The following is an 18,874-nucleotide window of genomic DNA, read 5'->3' on the forward strand; positions in this document are numbered from 1 at the left end:
ACACACATCCCTAAACTGAGCTAGTTAACCCCGAATCTACCACGGGCTAAGAACTACTTTTCCCAAGGTTCTCTTTCCATTAACTCAACAGACTGGTGTGGTCAAGAGTGCAGTGGGCAGCCCTTTTCATTTACAGGAGAGCCTCCACCAGGGAAATCTGTAAGTATGCTATGGAAGGGTTCCAACCAGATTAACTGACCTCGGCTCTAGCTCTGCAAAAGCAAAGGTACATATTTCAGAGAATCAAACGATAACCGTTACTGTCACTACTATCACAGGTATGGTGCAAACAACCTTATGAGAGAGCGATGGTCAATCACACCCATTTAGCAGAGGACTTGGACGTGGAAAGCTAAAGTGCCTTGCACAAATTCGGGCTGAGGACCACACCCACGGGGGCCACCCTGGTCGGCCTGACCCCAAAGCCCGTGCTCTTGTGCGTTGCGTTCACCGCCCCACCACTGACCTCTGCTTCCAACGCCCGACATTGCCGGGGAGGTTCGGGTCTAGGAAGCAGGTAAATGCTCAAGCCAACGGAATACCGGCAGGGCCGCCCGCCGGGATGCTGGATACGGGAGGCAGCTCCCGGGGAGCAGGGACTCACCTGTAGGCGGCCACGGCGCGGGTCTGCAGGTATTTCTGGGCGGTCATGACTCCCACGAAGAGAAAGTTCCTGTCGCGCGGACCGCCATCCGAGGCCGGGCCGTGCGGCCAGAGCTGCGCCCCGCGCGCATCGCCGCGCGCCTCGCCGGCCTGGGAAGCCGCCGCCTGCCCTGGCCGGCAGCCCTCGAGGCTGGCGCGGCGCCGAGGACCCGCTCGCTTCAGCTCAGAGGCGCGGGGCAGGACGAGCCGTGAGGCCAGCACGAAGCCCAACACGAGCCCGAGCAGCACGCTGAGCCAGGCGCGCCGGCCGCGCGCGGCCATGCCCGCGCCGCTCCGCCAGCCGGCCGCCGCCGCCGCCGCCGCCGCCGCCGCAAGGCTCCGCCGCGCCCTCAAGCCCGCCGCCCCCGCCCGCGGAGGCCAGCCCGCCCTAGCGCCGCGAGGCCCGGCCCGGGCAGCGCCGCGGCCGCCGCGGGCCCGCCGCGCCCATCGCGGCCCCCGAGCCGCCCGCAGGCCCGACGCCCGCCGCTTTGTTCCGCACGCCCACCCCCACCGCCGCGGCCTGCGCCTTTAAGAGGGGACCATGCCCGGCGCGCGCCGGCAGCGGCTAGAGCGCGAGGCGGCGGCGGCTCCTCCCGCTGGCGCACGGGGGCGCGGGGCCAGCGCGACGGCGACGGCTGTGGCAGCGGAGTCCGCACCCCAGTCCCGCCCTGCCCGCGTCTCTCGGCTGGCTCGGCTAGGCTCGCGCGGCACCCGCCCCTGTCCTCTTCGTGGCCGGCGCCGCCGCTGCAGCTGCACATCCTCCGGCTTAGCTCGCCATTGCAACAGGAGCCCCTCACGTCACGCACGGCGCGTTATGAAGCGGCCCCGGCGGCGGTGGAGCCTGGCCCCTCTCGGGATCCGTCCGCGCCGCCGGATTGGCGCAAAAGTGAATGGGGGGCGGTTCACGTGGCCAAAGTTTAACACAAAAAAAAAAAAAAAAAAAAAAAACCCTCCCGGCGCGCGCTAGGCGCCCGCCCCGCCCGCGCGGTCTGCGGCTGGGCTGCCGGGGCGGAGGGGGCGTGGGGCCGGCTCGGCGCCGGCGGGGGCCCGGGCCGCGGCGCCCTGCAGCCCGTTATCCGCCCGGCGACCACGCCCCCGCCGGTCCGTGCTCGGACTCTTGGCGGCGGCGCCCAGCCCTGGCCCCGGGGCGTCCTCTCCCCGGGACCGTGTCCTCCAGGCGGCCCCATCCTGCAAGATGCACTGCTGGCGTGAAGCTGAGGAGGGATTTTTAAAGAAGGGGCTTCTTGGTCCCCAAACTCTGCACGAACCGCTCGTTCCATCTGTTGAGACTGTCCTCACATAAACCCCACTGCCCACGCCCTGCCCTCCAGCCAGGCGGACCTGACCGTCTACCTTCCCCGCGTCTTCCCGATTCACACTGCACCTTTGTTCCCGCCGTTATGTGGGCAGGAACGAGCACATATAGAATAAACAGTGCAGGAGCCGTTTGAGACGTGCAAGCTTAGAGAGTGAACCGTGAATTCACTTACCTTGTTCCCTGCCCCTAGTTTCTAAGCTTAAAAAAAAAAAAGCACCCGTATTTAATGCCCAAGCTCCTAACACTGCTAGTCTTTAATGGATTTGAAGAAATGGTAGGTGATGTTAATACTCTGGATGGTAAACACTACTTTTATTTACATTCTTTGTGGGGAGATAGTCGACTAGTACCCCCAATCTACCTGAATCTTTGTCAATATTTCTACATAGTTCATCCATAAAAGTGCCGTGTATTTCTAGACACAGGTTTTGAATAACAGCCTCTCTAGGATGGATTTTAAATTTTATACATTTCCTCTTTTTAAAAAGAAACTTAGTAAGGCTACAAAGCCAAGGAAGTGTCCATACAACTAATGTTTGCATAGAGTAAATATTAGTCTTGTTACTTAGTCGCCAATATATTGGGGTTTTCTAATGAAACTCCTGGAGAGCAAAGTGTTTCCCTGGGCCTGACAGGTCCCCTTCATGTCATCAAATGAATTAGGGACAGAAAGTAAGCATGCTTGGGGTAATCCTTTGGATCTTTCTTCATTGTTAATATGACCAAATGTTTGAAATATTACACAATTTGAAGTGGCAAGTTGTGGGAGATACAGACACAGTCTCTGCAATTGAATGGTGGTCACTGTTGTTTATTCTTCAGATATTACCACTTTCTTTGGCACTTGTGATTTATGTCAAAAATAGTTCGTTACCCACCTTCCCCACAGACTCCCTCCCGAAGAGGTGATCCACATCTAAAAATAAAATGCTCATTATGCAGTGAACACAGGATTCCAGCAGTGGTCTTGGGCAAAATACAGAACATATAACCATGAATTACAGGCTTGAAAAACATCCAAAGGGGTTTCCAGTAAGACCATAAGCCACAAATGCCAAGTAGTCACCAGATGCCCCAAATTCAGCAACAGCCCCATAATTCACAATGATTTCCATAAAGCACGAATCTGGCAAGACACAGATGTTCAATCTGGTGACATACTTAATGAGTTCAGTATTTTCTAACCTGCCTAAAACCCTGTATATTTCCTCTTCTAGACTGAAATCCAATGAAAAGCATATAAACATGTGTTGGGACTTAACATTTTGTGGCTGGTAAACGTTTTGTCCTCCTCAATTTCTTGCTTCCTCGATCCATAGCCTCACCTGCCTCATCTGCAGACTCATGAAGTGTGTCTTTCATGATGTAGAGAGGATTCCCTATCTCCATAAAGCCTGAGTCTGACCATTTAGAATGCCCAGTACAAAGAGAATGTGACATAGGTGAAGTCCTCCCAGGAAAAGCAGGGTGATGCCTGCCCAGAGGATGGTGGGAAGGGAGGAGAGCCAGAGACCTATAGAAGTCAGCCAGGGGCTCCCGGAGCCTCTACACTGGTGAAAGGGCCGCTTCCCAAGTGCAGCCTGGGGATAGGGAGGGGAAGCTTCAACACAGCTGGAAGCAGCAGCTCGATCTTCAAGCTGAGATAGTTCTCCCTGGGAAGGATCTAAAGATGTCCCATCAAGGGCCCCTGCAGAGGCCTGAATCAGGAGGGGATTTCATAGCTGAAGGCAAATGACAGGATTTCAGTGACAGCCCAAAGGGCCAAATCGGTAACTCCACTGTGGAGGCCTGCCTGTCTGGACACCAGCCCCACCAGCTCCTGCACAGCCATTACCAGCAAGGATCTTGGAAGATGGCATGCATCTGAGACCCCAGCCTACCAATGCACACACAGCACCCCTCCTCAAAACCTGCTCCAGGCCAGGCAGCTCCTCACTACCTATGTCTCCCTCCCCCTAATTTATTTTTAAAGGTGAGGAGAAGTCAGGTTGATCAGATTTCATAGGCATTGCACCTTAGTAAATGGAGGAAAGAACTATTTCTCGATTTCGCTGCACTAGGAGCCCTCCCTCTTAGGTTGAGGGACTCGTTGACTATTTTTCCCATCTTAAACAAGGAGTGGTGTTTGGGACACCTGGGCGGCTCAGTGGGTTGAACATCCAACTCTTGATTTCAGCTCAGATCGTGATCTCACGGTGCATGAGTTGGAGCCCCACACTGGGCTCTGCACTGACAGTGCAGAGCCTGCTTGGGATTCTCTCTCTCCTTCTCTCTCTACCCCTCCCCAACTCATGCTGTGTGTGTGTGTGTGTGTGTGTGTGTCTCCTTCTCTCAAAATAAATAAACTTAAAAAAAAAAAAAAGGAGTGGAGTTAGCCACACTCAGAAAAACTTGCAAGGGAAGCCCCAAACTAGAGAGTTATTTAAGAATGAAAGTTCCTAATGGCACACACACCACCTAAGATGGGGGTCCCCGGCTGGCTCGGGTGCAGAATTGGGATTCTGGTCATCCCTCTACACGAGGAAGTCCCACCAGGAACAAGCTGCACACCCCCCTCAGGGGCTCAGTTTCCTCATCTCCAAATGGGTCTTTCCACACGTCATGTTAAAGTCCCTTCTCCGTGATTCTAGACTGATATTTAGAAATGTGTTCAAAAATGCCATGCTAACTTCATTTCTGTCTTTATGCAGTGTGATTATCTATGTCACGTACCTAAAATTCATCTCTACCTACATTACTGAACATTTTCTCACAAATTGCAACCCTCTTCCCACCCACGTTACATTTATTTTTTCTGTTGCTAATACATTGAATGCCTGTAACAGGTATAACATTTCATATAATTTGCAGCAATTTCTTGGAAACCCTTGGTAAATACCTCAATTGTTTGTTGGCAGCAAGCCTTGAGCAACCGACAGAGTTCCCTGTAAGGGCTTCTTTAAAGACACAGCTCCTAGACTCCGGCCTCAGACAAGGGGCCCTGCAAAAAGTGGTAATCATTTTTTAAAACCTTTAGAAACACCTCTTTTGAGAAACAGCAAATTCAGAGGAGGCAGTTATAATAATTGGTCTTTCAGAAGGTTCTGTTCATTGCCTGCAAAGAAGAAAATCTATAATGACCATTTACTAAGATTGCCACTTAACCTCTTTTAACCCAATAAAACTTTGCTTTATTATTAATGCTGCTATTAAACTGGCATTTAAGGTCCTCATTAGCTAATTACTTTTGCTCAATATTTCCTTCTATTTGCAGCATTTCCAGGCAGATGCAGGAAAGGGCAAGCTACTGTGGCTTATGTTCTGGCTTCCAGACATGAGTGGATCTGACACTGGTTGTGCTAGAATGATCTTCATGCTTCTTTGGTCTCTGCTTATCAGCTCTGTCCATCTTTCTGTCAGATACTGAGTCATTATGGGTGTGCTTCTCACACAAGTGTGTGTGTTTGACAGACAGAAGAAACTCAGCACCACTCTGCATGCTGGGCGGATGGGATGTAATCTTACTAACTAGGAAACATTGGCTGACGCCAGCACAGGCGCTATTGAGAAACAGCCTGAATGTTCTCTGCAAGATAACCTCACTGCGGAGGCCGGGGACAGTTTGCTTCTAGGCTAAGACTTAATCCTTGTAGAGCAGAGAAGTTTGCTTTTCCCATCCTTTGCCAAGAAATGCCATTAATCTTTAGAGCAGTGCCAGAGTTTCCACAGCTGGAAAGTTTGCACAAAGACAAAGCTTCCATTCCACAGGAGGGGGGGAAGGAGTGCCCCCCCCATCAGAACACAAGCACTAGTCGGCAGCATGGCCACCTTCAGGGGTCCATATGGTGGTCAGACCTGGTCACCTCGTGGAAACGCTCCAGACATATATGCAGCTCAGACTCTCTCTGTTTTACTCACAGCCTAATGAAGCATAAAATTGCTTGGAGGAAAAAAATATGCAAGTTGCAGAAGAAGTTTTAAGCTACAAATTGAGGCAGCAGAAATTCATATCCACAAACACATAGAGTGCAAAGCAAGAATAAGAAAACATCAACAACAGGGGCACCTGGGTTAAGCATCTGACTTTGGCTCAGGTCATGATCTCGCAGTTAGTGAGTTTGAGCCCTGCGTTGAGCTCCGTGCTGATAGCTCAGAGCCTGCTTCAAATTCTGTCTCTCTCTGCGCCACCTCTGCTCGTGTTCTCTGTGTCTCTCTCAAAGAATAAATAAACATTAAAAAATTTTTAAGAAAACATCAATGACATAAAACCTGCTCAAACGACCCCATGTCATTAATCTTTCACATGCCTTGTTGTGTTATCATGCCCATGCTAGGGTCATAAATACATCATTACCCATCTAATGCGTTATAAGGATGATTATCCAGAAGTGATATTAAGGCCTCTACAGGAGTTCAAAATAAAAATAGTATGATGATGCACTCTGTTGGAGAGTCTGGAGAAAGAGGCTCTCCAACAGTCTGGGAGCAAAATCATGCAACCCACTGAGAAGGCAATTTGGTCAAAATTGCAAAACACAAGTGCATTGACTTTTTACCCAACAATGCCACTTCTGAGAATTTGTTCCCAAGCTATACCAGTACAAAATGACACTTGTACATGGTTATTCTCTGCCACATTGTTCGTGACACTAAATGATTAGACCCGAGTGTCCATTTCATGAAGAATAGAGAAATAAACAATGGTGTATCCATCAGAGAAGGAAATAGTCTGCAGATGGAAAACAGAGCAAGGAAGCATTCACCCCCTACTGAGATGGAAAGAGTATGATGTGGTACAGAACAAAGAGCAGAGAGAATAAGAATTTTGCTAGTGTTTTTATAACAAAACACTAGAAGGATGCACAAGAAATAAGAGAAGAAAAGCCCCAGGTGTGGGGCTTGGCAGTTGAGGGAAAATGTGAGTGAGATTTCCCAGTAGAGGCTTAAATATTTGTCTGATTTTTTGTTACATGATGTATTATGTATCTAACCCTCCAAAAAAATGATACCAATTTCCCACAAATTGAAGCCCAAAGATGATATTAACAGAGTATTGATCACTAAGACCACAAATTCTCCCGGACCATTTATTTGGTGCAACTGCTCCTGTTTGATGCAAGTGGAAACCGGGACCCAGAGAAATGAAACCAGTTGGCCACGTGGGTGCTGCCATCAACTAATTAGCGAATACCCCAGCCCAGAATGCCTCAGATTCTAAGCAAGAATCCCCCAAATATTTTCTTTCAAGTTTTGGCTCTCACCCCTCAGCAAGCAGCTAAAATGAAAATTTCAGAGATATAATCAAGCTTTTACTAATTTTCCTGATACGTCATTGTAAGTGTTCTACCAGCGTGGAGATGCCATTAAGAGTCCTCTCAAACCATCAAAATCCCTATGCTACTTTAAGAATTTCTCTACTTGTTTTATCCTGGTTCCTCCTCGTACTTTATTTTTGGCCCTACCATAATCTCAGGACCTCATTCCATGTCTTTTATTTTTTTGTAACTTTAAACGTATAAAAAATATCAATCTTTTAAAATTTTCTTAGGCTAACAGTATTAAACACACCAAAGCGATCAAGGGCAGTGCCAGAACATTGTGACGATGGCGCCCTCTTGTGGTATATAACTATTCCTGTTAAATTGACATCTATAATCTTGGACTCAGAATAATGGTTAGATTTTTTTTTTAATTTTACGGTTAATAATGACCTGTTTCTAGGGGCATCTGGGTGGCACAGTCAGTTGAGCATCAGACTCTTGATTTTGGTTCAGGTAGTGATCTCACGGTCATGGGATCAAGCCCCACATCAGGCTCTGTGTGTGGTGAATGTGGAGCCTCTTTGGGATTTTCTCTCTCCCTCAGCCCCTCTCCCCTGTTTGCGCACTCTCTGTCTCTCGCTTTGTCTCTCAAATAAAACAAGAAGAAGAAGCAGCAGAAGGAAGAGGAGGAGAAGGTGGAGAAGGAGGAGAAGGAGAAGAAGAAGGAGGAGGAGGAGAAGGAGGAGGAGGAGGAGGAGGAGGAGGAGAAGGAGACCGTTTCTAATCACTGCCTTACCAGGAATTTTCCCAAGGAGATAACCTGGTCTTGGATTTGTGGCTAACCAGTTTGTAAAACTGTAAAATGAGAGGAGTTGAGCTTAAAAGCTCCAGTTGAATCTACCCCTTGCTTCTTGAAGCTGAATGAGAAATTCAGGAAGTGTGATAAGTGTCTGTAGTTTTAACAAGCTGCTGGTGAGATTCTGATACCCACGATAGTTTTGAGAGCCATGATCTCTGCTTTCATGTGGGAAATGGGTCACTATCCCCATCAGTGAAGACTACCAGCCAGTGTAAGTGGATTGCGTGTGGTAGTAGATGCCCAGGGAGAATCTTTAGCTTCCTGCATGTCCTGGAGATCACAGCTACAGAATTCACACATAGAGGGTTGTCTGCCAGCCCTTGAAGCAGCTGTGGAAGTAAAAATGTTTTCTTTGCAATTCTCCTTAAGATGCCACCTTTAACACATTTGCACTCATACGAACTGTCAGTGACATGGTCATCTGTACATGGCGTTTGCCTTTGTTGTGTCCCACCAAGAAGGGCCCAGGTCCCCAGCTACAACCCTAAACTCAGGGGGCACTCTGGAAAATGTGCCCTCCTGCTGGGCAATGGACAAGAAGACTTCAAAGATAACACACTTTAATATCACAAACTAGAAGAGTGGTCTTTTTTTTAATCTTTTATTTTAATTTTTTTCATTCATGACAAGTATTCTCTTTAATCCCATCCAGTTCCCCCATCTCCCCACCCACCTCCCCTCTGGTAACCATCAATTGTTCTCTATAATTGAGTCTGTTTCTTGGTTTCCTCTTCTCTCTCTCTCTCTCTCTCTCTCTTCCCCTATGCTTGGTGTTTTGTTTCTTTTTTTTTAATTCTTTAATGTTTATTTCTTTTGAGGAGAGAGAGGAGAGTGCGAGGAGGAGTGGGTCAGATGAGAGAGAGAGAGAGAGAGAGCGAATCTCAAGCAGGCTCCATGCCTGCCAGAACCGAGCCCTAGTGGGGCTTGAACCCACAACCTGTGAGATCATGACCCTGAGCCCGAAATCAAGAGTCGGACACTTACCCCAACTGAGCCACCCAGGCGCCCCCCTGGTTGTTTTGTTTCTAAATTCACATATGAGTGAAATTCATATGGTATTTGTCCTTTTCTGACTGACTGTTTTGCCTAGCATAATACTCTCTTTCCATCCATGTCATTGCAACTGGACACTGGCTGAATAATATTCCATTTTATACACATATAAAGTATTATATATATAATATTCCATATATATATCATGTGTACAATATATATACAAATATATGTGTGTATATATCTACATATATGTGTGTGTATATATACATATATGGTGTGTTATTATAAATATATATATGGTGTAGTGTATGTATATTATATAACTTCTTTATATTCATCATCTTTATCCATCCATCTATCAATGGCCAACTTGGGCTGTTTCCATAATTTGGCTACTGTAGGTAGCCTTACTGTAGGTAATGCTTCTAGAAACATAAGGGTGCACATATTCCTTTGAGTTAGTGTTTTTGAAGTCTTTGGGTAAATAACTACTCATAGTGTGATTGCTAGATCGTAGGTAGTTTCTATTTTTAATTTTTTGAGGATCCCCCATACTGTTTTCCACAGTGGCTGCACCAGTTTGCATTCCCACCAACAGTGCAAGAGGGTGCCTATTTCTCACCAACACTTGTTGTTTCTGTGTTTTTTATTTTAGGCATTTTGACAGGTGTGAGGTGATCTCTTTGAGCTTTGATTGCATTTCCCTGATAATGAGTGATGTGGAGCATCTTTTCATGTGTCTGTTGGCCATCTGTATGACTTCTTTGGAGAAATGTCTGTTCATGACTTCTGCCCATTTTTTAATTGGATTATTTGGTTTTGGGGTATTGACTTGTATCAGTTCTTATATATTTTGGATACTACCCTTTTATCAGGCATGTCATTTGCAAACATCTTCTCCCATTCTGCAGTTTGCTTTTTAGCTTTGTCATTTTTTTAGTTTTGTTAATTGTTTCCCTCACTGTGCAGAAGCTTTTTATTTTGATGTAGTCCCAATAGTTTATTTCTGCTTTTGTTTCCCTTGCCTCAGGAGACATATTTAGAAAAATGTTGCTACAGCCAATGTCAGAGAGGTTACTTCCTATGTTCTCTTCAAGGATTTTATGGTTTCAGGTCTCATATTTAAGTCTTTAATCTATTTTAAGTTTATTTTCTGTCTGGTGAAAAAAAATGGTACAGCTTCATTCTTTTCCATGTACCTGTCCAGTTCTCCTAACACAATTTGCTGAAGGGACTGTCTTTTTCCCATTGTATATTCATTCCCTTTGTCAAAGATTAACTGACCATATAATCATGGGCTTACTTCTGGGTTTTCTGTTCTAGTCTATTATCTATGTGTCTATTTTTATGCCAGTACCATACTGTTTTGTTAATATAATTTGAAATCTGAAATTGTGTTTTTCTTTTTCAAGATTGTTTTGGCTACTCAAGGTCTTTTGTGGTTCCATACAAATTTTAGGATTGTTCGTTCTAGTTCTGTGAAAAATGCTGCTGGTATTTTGGTAAGGATTGCATCAAATCTATAGATTACTTTGGGTAGTATAGATATTTTAACAATATTTGTTCTTCCAACCCATGAACATGGAGTGTCTTTCCATTTCCTTGTGTCTCCTTGAGTTTCTTTTATCAGTGTTACAGTTTTCAGAGTACGGATCTTTCACCTCTTTGGTTGTTTATTCCTAGATGTTTTATTGTTTTGGTGCAATTCTAATTGGGATTGTGTTTTTAATATCACTTTCTGCCTGCTTCATTATTAGTGTATAGTAATACAACAGATTTCTGCATATTGATTTTGTATCCTGTGACTTTAGTGAATTCATTTATCAGTTCTAGTAGTTTTGGTGGACTCTTCAGGGCTTTCTGTGTATAGAGTATCATGTCATCTGCAAATAGTAAGAATTTGACTTCTTCCTTACCAATTTGGATGCCTTTTCTTTATTGTTCTTATCTGATTGCTGCAGCTAGACTTCCAGTACTATGTTGAATAAAGTGGTGAAGTACATCCTTGTCTTATTCCTGACTGTAAGAGAAAGGCTCTGAGGTTTTCACCTTTGAGTATGATGTTAGCTGTGGGTTTGTCATAGATGGCCTTTATTATGTTGAGTCATGTTTTCTCTAACCCTGTTGAGGATTTTTATCATGAATGGATGTACTTTGTCAAATGCCTTTTCTGCCTTTTCTTTTCATACAGTTTTTATCCTTTCTCTCACTGATGCATACATCACGTTGATTGTTTTGCAAATATTAAACCATCTTGCATCTCAGGAAAAGTCCCACTTGATGGTGGTGTATGATTTTTTTAAATATATTGTTGGATTTGGTTTGCTAATATTTTGTTGAGGATTTTTGCATCTATATTCATGAGATATTGGCTTGTAATTCTCTTTTTGTGTGTGTCCTTATCTGTTTTTGGTATCAGGGTGATACTGGGCTCACAGAATGAATTTGGAAGTTTTCCTTCCTTTTTTATTTTTTTGGAATAGCTTGAGAAGAATGGGTATTAACTCTTCTTTAAATGTTTTGTAGAATTCATCTGTGAAGTTGTCTGGTCCTGGACTTTTGCTTTTTGGGAGATTTTTGATTACTGATTCAATATCATTGCTGGTGATTGGTCTGCTCAAATTTTCTATTTCTTCCTGCTTTAGTTTTGGTAGGTTATATGTCTCTAGGAATTTATTCATTTCTTCTAAGCTGTCCAATTTGTTGGTATATAGGTTTTCATAATGTTCTCTTACAATCGTTTGTATTCTGTGTGTTTTTTTTATTTCTTCTCTTCCATTAGTAATGTTGTTTATTTGAGTCCTCTCTCATTTTTTTTAATGAGTCTTGCTAGAGGTTTATTGATTTTCTTGATCTTTTCAAAGAACCAGCTCCTGGTTTCTCGATTTATTCTGTTGTGGGGTTTTTGTTATTGTTGTTTTATTTTGTTTTAGTTTCTCTATAATTTGTTTCTGCTCTCGTTTTGTTATTTCTTTCCTTTTGCTGTGTTTGGGTTTTGTTTGCTCTTTTTCAATCTCCTTTAGGTGTTAGGTTAGGTTGTTTATTTGAGATTTTTCTTGCTTTTGAGGTAAGCCTGTGTTGCTATAAGCTTCTTTCTTAGAACCACATTTGCTGCATCTCAACGAGTTTGGGGGGGGGGCACTGTGTTTCCATTTTCATTTGTTTCCATGTAATTTTTTATTTCTTCTTTGATTTCTTGTTGGCCCATTCATTGTTTAATAGCATGTTATTTAACTTCAGTGTATTTGTGGTCTTTCCAGGTTTTTCTTATGATTGATTTCTAGTTTCATAATGTCGTGGACTGAAAAGATACAGGGTATGACTTCAGTGTTTTTGAATTTGTTAAACTTGGGTTGTGGCCTAATATGTGATCTGTTTCTGGAAAATGTTCATGTGCCCTTGAAAAGAATGTGTATTCTGCTGTTTTAGGATGGAATATTCTAAATATGTCTGTTAAATCCATTTGGTCCAGTGTGTCATTCAAAGTCACTGTTTCATTTTTTTTTCATATGAATGACCTTTCCATCAATGTAAGTGGGGCGTTAAAGTCCCTATTATTATTGTACTGCTATCAATTATTTCTGTTATGTTTGTTATTAGCTGTTCTATGTGTTTTGGTGCTTTCATGTTGAGTGCATAAATATTTACAATTGCTAAAGGATTTCCCCCTTTATTATTATATAGTGTCCTTCTTTGTCTCTTGCTACAGTCTTTGTTTTAAAGTCTATTTTGTCCAATTAAGTATTGCTACCCTAGCTTTCTTTTGGCATCCATTTGTATAATAAGTTTCTCCTTCCCCTCACTTTCATTTATTTTTTAAGTTTATTTATTATTTTGAGAGAGAAAGAGTGTGTGGGTGGGGAGGAGGCAGAGAGAGAAGGAAAGAGAGAGAATCCCAAGCAAGCTCCAAGCTGTTAGCTCAGAGCCCGATGTGGGCTTGAACTCATGAACCATGAGATCGACCTGAGCCAAAGTCAGACACTTAACCATCTGAGCCACCCAAGCACTCCTCTACGCACTCACTTTCAATATGCAGTGTCTTTTGGTCTGAAATGAGTCTCTTATAGGCTAGAAGTGGTCTTAAGTTTCATCTGGCCCTGCTACAAACAGAATAATTTAATCATTTCAATGAAGTAGAAAATAATGGAGAAATTCTACTGAACTAGTATAACTTGTTTTCTTTTCTACATTTTCTGGGTTTCCCGACATTTTCCGATAATATTTATTTGATTACATGAGAAAATATCTCTGCCATTGCTAAATCCATTTTAGTTCTAAATATTTCATAGTAATAGAGCCAAGTGCTTTGGTTACAAGAGGGTGGATATCAGAAGCAAGGTGAGAAGCTGTGTAACTTAGGCTCAGACAGGAGCTTCCCATGACACTTGCCTGGAACATGTACCAGGCCCAAACCACCACTGTTTTACTCCTTTGTGAAATTTTGTGATATCAAGAGAGCAAAGCTGACAGAAACTCAAAGATCCCACAGAGAGCTCTGATCCTGAGCCAGAACAACCTGTGCTATCAGAGTCCAGTCAGGGGACAGAATCTTGCCAGTTATTTGAACAAAACAAATTTTTTTTATGTCTTTTTAAGTAGGTTCCATGCCCAGTGTGGGGATCAAACTCACAACCCTGAAATCAAGAGTCACATGCTCTACCAACTGAAAGCCATGCCCCTGAACAAAATATTTTTAAAAAGTTTTATTGAGGTCTAATTGGTATATAATAACTGCACTGTTCTAAATGTACAATGTGATAAGTTTTGATATATGTATTAAATGTATCAATCACTGCTATGGTCTGAATGATATGTCCCTGCCACCACCAAATTCGTATGTTGAAATCCTAATCTCCAAGATGATGGTATTAGGAGGTGGGGCCTTTGGGAGGTGATTAGTCCTGAGAGTGGAGCCCTCTTGGATGGAATCAGTACCTTTATAATAGGGACACCACAAATCTCCCTGGCATCCAAATGAGGACAACACATACCGAGAGGGCTAAGATGTTGAATGGGCCCTCATCCAGCCATTCTAGCACCTTGATCTCAGACTTCCAGCCTCCAGAATTATGACAGACAAACTTCTGTTTTTTTTTTTTTTTTTTTTTTTTTTAATTTTTTTTTTCAATGTTTATTTATTTTGGGACAGAGAGAGACAGAGCATGAACGGGGGAGGGGCAAGAGAGAGGAGACACAGAGGAAACAGGCTCCAGGCTCTGAGCCATCAGCCCAGAGCCTGACGCGGCTCGAACTCCCACCGCCGGACCCTGGCTGAAAACTTCTGTTGGTTCTAAGCCACACATTCTGTGATAGTTTGTTATAACAGCCTAAATTGGACTGAGACAACCACAATCAAGATAGAGACCTATCACCCTCAAAAGTTACTCCTTCCCTGTCTCCAACTTCCATCTCAGGCAACCACTGATCTACCCTCAGGCTAGTGTGCATTTTCTAGAGTTTTCTACAAATGGAATCATACAGTATGTACTTTTTCATCTGGCTCCTTTCACACACATTAGTTATTTTAAAATCTATCCATGTTGTGCATATCAATAGTTCACTCCATTTTATTGCTGAGTAGCATTCTATTTCATGGACATACTGCAATTTATCCATCCAACTGTCAGTGGACATTTACATTGATTGTGATTTGGACTATTACATGTAAAGTAGTTATGAACATTCACGATGCAAATCTTTGTATGGACATATGCTTTCATTTTCCTTGGGCAAATAACATATGAGTGGAATGGCTGGATCATATCATAGGTGTCATTTAACTTTTTAAGGAAGCTCCAAACCATTTTCCATTTTATATTCCTACCAGCATTGTGTGAGAATTTCAGTTCTTCCATATTTGTGCAATACTTGTAATACTGAGTCATTTTAACCTTTCTACTAAGTGTGTAGTAGAATGTCATGGCGGTTTTAATTTATATTTTCTTCATGACTAATGATGGTAAGCATATTTTCATATGCTTTTTGGCCATCCATATGTCTTCTGGGTGAACTGTTTATATAGTCTGTGCCTATTAAAATGTTTGTTTTTCTTTCTTTCTTTCTTTCTTTCTTTCTTTCTTTCTTTCTTTCTTTCTTTCCCTTGTCATCCTCCTCCTCTCCACCACCTCCCTCTCTCATCCCCTTCTTCTTCTCCTTCCTCCTCCTCCTCTTCCCCTTCTCCTCCTTCTCTTCCTCCACCACCTCCTTCTCTCCTCCCCTTCTTCTTCTCCTTCCTCCTCCTCCTCTTCCTCCTTCCTTCTTCTTCTTCTTCTTCTTCTTCTTCTTCTTCTTCTTCTTCTTCCACCTCCCTGGTTAAGTTTATTCCTAGGTATCTTATTTGTGTTGATGCAGTTGCAAATGGGATCATTAATTTCTCTTATTGCAACTTCATTATTAGTGTTAAAAATGTAACTGATTTGTACATATTGATTTCGAATCCCTTGACTTTACTGAATTCATTTATCAGTTCTAGTAGGTTTGGGTGGAGTCTAGGGTTTTCTATATGTAGTATCATGTCATCTGCAAATAGCGAAAATTTGACTTCTTCCTTACCAATTTGGATGCTTTTTCTTTCTTTTTCTTGCCTGATTGATGCAGTGAGGACTTCCAGTACTATGTTGAATAAAAGTGGTAAGAGTGGACATCCTTGTCTTGTTCCTGATTTTAGAGGAAAAGCTCTCAGTTTTTCCCCATTAAGGATGATGTTAGCTGTGGGTTTTTCATATATGGCCTTTATTATGTTGAGGTATGTTCTGTCTAAACCTATTTTGGTGAGAGTTTTTATCATGAATGAATGTTGTACTTTGTCAAATGCTTTTTTCTGCATTCATTGAGGTGATCATATGGTTTTTATCCCTTCTCTTATTAATGCAATGCATCATGTTGATTGATGTATGAATACTGAACAACTTGTAGGAGGACTGACAACACCGACTCCATCTTTAGCCCTCCATCTTGTTCATTCCCACACAACGACTGCTCTTGGGCTATGTCCTCCAGGCCCCTTACAGGTTAATGTATACCCTGACCAGAATGCAGGAAGGCTTGTTCTGATCTTCCCTAAAGTGGCACACAGAAGGCACCACTTTGGATAACTACCCTTTGACCTCCCCACCATGATCCCCTCACTGTAAAAACAGTGGGTAAAGGTCCAGATGGGGGTGAAAATAGCTGTTTTAGTGTCTGGATCATCATCCACCTGATCACCCCCTGTCAGTAAGTTACCTGACTAAAATTCTGTGTAAACAGTATGGAATGATTTGATTCATTTTTCAGTCTTAAAGTGCCTGTCCAGTCTGGAAGATCCTTTACTGTCTCTCCTCTCTGCCCTCTAATAATTGGCAAGCCTGCAGGAGACCAGAAATGAAACAAGCCTGGGTAAAGAGACAGGGTGGGAGGGAAAGCCCTGTGTCCAATGGGGAGATTCCAGGTTGGCCAACCACCTCCATGTAGGGAGACTCGGCCAGGTTTTTGAGCATCTTGAACCAGTGTGTGAGTATGGGAATGTCTCAAAAACTCCCAAGGGATTGTTAGATATCCTATCCAACAAGATGGGGAAAGGAAACAGGGAGGGAAAGTGGACAAGCTATTGCAGCTGTAGCTTGGCCACTTCTATGTGATAGAAGATACTTGCAAAAGGGAATTACCAGTAAGGAGAGAACTGGAACAGACCAGAGAAGCATTGGCTTTAGGAAAGGATGTATGAGCTGCATCTTCTCTAATACAGACATTAAGTCCAAAAGAATCCAGCAGCAAGAGGAACACTTAGAAATACAGCATGTAAGATGCCAAAGATAGTGTGTAATGGGTACGGTTCACTGTGCACTAAAGTGAGAACTATTGTATCTCAAGAGAATGGAACCCTAAAGCATGGGAGCCCCAGGATATGGAATCCTCAGATGAGGAGGACATTATACAGGAGGAAAAATGATTTACAGGCATGCCCTTTGATTCAAAGACCCAGTCCATGCCTAAGCCTGGGGATGACAGAGAAAAAATTTCCGCTAGTCAGAAAATGACTATGAGGGAATATTCTGCCACTGAATTAGTGACTAATCAGCCTCTTTAAGCAAAAAGGCCAAGAAGGTTGGCAGCTTGGGTGTTATATGTGGAATACTGGGGAAGGTGGTATAGTATTAAATGGGTTTGAGATGTCAAAAATGGCCTCAGGGCACCTGGGTGGCTCAATCAGTTAAGCTTTTTAGTCTCTTTTTTTTAATGTTTATTTATTTATTTATTTTGAGCTCAAGCAGGGTAGGGGCAGAGAAGGAGAGACAGAGAGAATCCCAAGCAGGCTCTATGCTGACAGCACAGACAGCACAGCAGACATTTAACTGATTGAGCCACCCAGGCAACCTGTGTTTGACTCTTGATTTCAGCTCAGGTCACGATCTCATGGTTTGTGGAATCAAGTCCCCTGTAGGGCTCTGCACTGACAGTGTGGAGCCTGCTTGGGATTCTCTTTCACTCTTTCTGCCCTCCCCTGTGCACTCTCTCTCTCTCTCTCTCAGAATAAATAAACCTTTTTTTAATGGCCTCAATCAATGTTCAACCTACCTACCTTGCAGCAAAGGAAATATGCTGCAGGCATTAGTAAGAATGGTGGGCAGTTAACTAATTTGATTGATTGAATAAATGTTAGCATTAAGATGACCTGGTGAAACAAAGGGGATGTTCCCTTCCCCTCCTTCTCCCCCTCCACCCCCCCCAGTCCCTATTACACTGGACCTCTATGTAAGAACTATAAGAATTATATGTGAACTGGGAATAAAACATGTCCTTTACACCCAGCATTTTAGAGGCCCAAATGAAGAATTATTTTCCTCTCATATGAAAGACTGTGTTTTACAGTCAGCATGTCTGTTTTTCAGTTAAAGCATGTACTTTAGTACCTGTCCTTGCCCTATCGTTAAATTAAACCCATTGCTATAGTAGCCACTATGATGGCTGATTTAAGTGAAATGGAAAGACTTTGTCATAAGGGAAAAAGATGGGTTGAAAAACAGAGAAAAACAAAAGATCCTGCCAATGACAGAATGGTGGGAAGTTGTGGCAAGATCTAGTATTATCTGGGACACCAAGAGAAAATATGGACAAACAACCCAACTGGGTCTTGCTCAGCCTACACAAGGTGTTGCCCCAACAGCATCTCCATAGTCCCACAATTTGTCACTACATGGTAAATTGGGAAAATGCCAGAGGAGAAGGTGCTTTATCATTATATAGATGCTGATATGTTAACTCATGATGATTATCCTCCCTGCTCAAGCAACTGTGTCATTATATCACCAGGATGGGAGATAAGAACTGACAAGATCTGAGGGCTAGGTCAGTCAGTAAAGTTCAGGTTGTCATCTGGGTGGGCAAGACAAAAGTGATGCCAGAGACAGTCATTGATAAAATCAGGCCTTCACAATCCCAAAACAGTAAAGGAATTACAGGCTTTTGTTGGTTTATTGGGTTACTGGAGACCTTTTATTCCCCATTTGCATAGATACTAAGACCTTTATATGTCTTGGTTAAAAAGAGAAGCCCATGGGATTGGAGTGCTAACCAAAAAGATTTCTTGGGAGCAAAATGGTAAACAAGTAGAGGCCCTGGGGGTATTGACGCCAGATGTGAGTTGTGAATTAGACTTAAACTCATATCCAGAAGGGTTTGGCTGGGGCCTGTGGCAATGACAAAACCGGAAACAAGTCCCGTTAGGATTCAGGTCTCAAATATGGAAGGGAACAGAAACCAGGTATGGTCCTGATGTGGGAGCATAAGACAAGCTAAGGACAAAGCACAAGCTAGCATACCCCCCTCCCCCCACCCCAG

At 43.5% G+C, this 18,874-nt stretch overlaps 1 protein-coding gene across 1 annotated transcript in view; it reads right to left on the reverse strand.

Annotated features, from left to right (window-relative positions):
• CHSY1 (chondroitin sulfate synthase 1) overlaps nucleotides 1–924 on the reverse strand; it is a 71,010-nt gene extending 70,086 nt beyond the window's left edge. Inside the window, exon 1 of the mRNA XM_030317507.1 lies at nucleotides 605–924. Within this exon, the coding sequence (XP_030173367.1) occupies nucleotides 605–924 (320 nt within the window). The remainder of the gene's footprint in view (nucleotides 1–604) is intronic.
• Nucleotides 925–18,874: the final 17,950 nt, after the last annotated feature.

Source organism: Lynx canadensis, chromosome B3, assembly GCF_007474595.2.
Source record: "Lynx canadensis isolate LIC74 chromosome B3, mLynCan4.pri.v2, whole genome shotgun sequence".
In the NCBI taxonomy this organism is placed as follows: Eukaryota; Metazoa; Chordata; class Mammalia; order Carnivora; family Felidae; genus Lynx; species Lynx canadensis.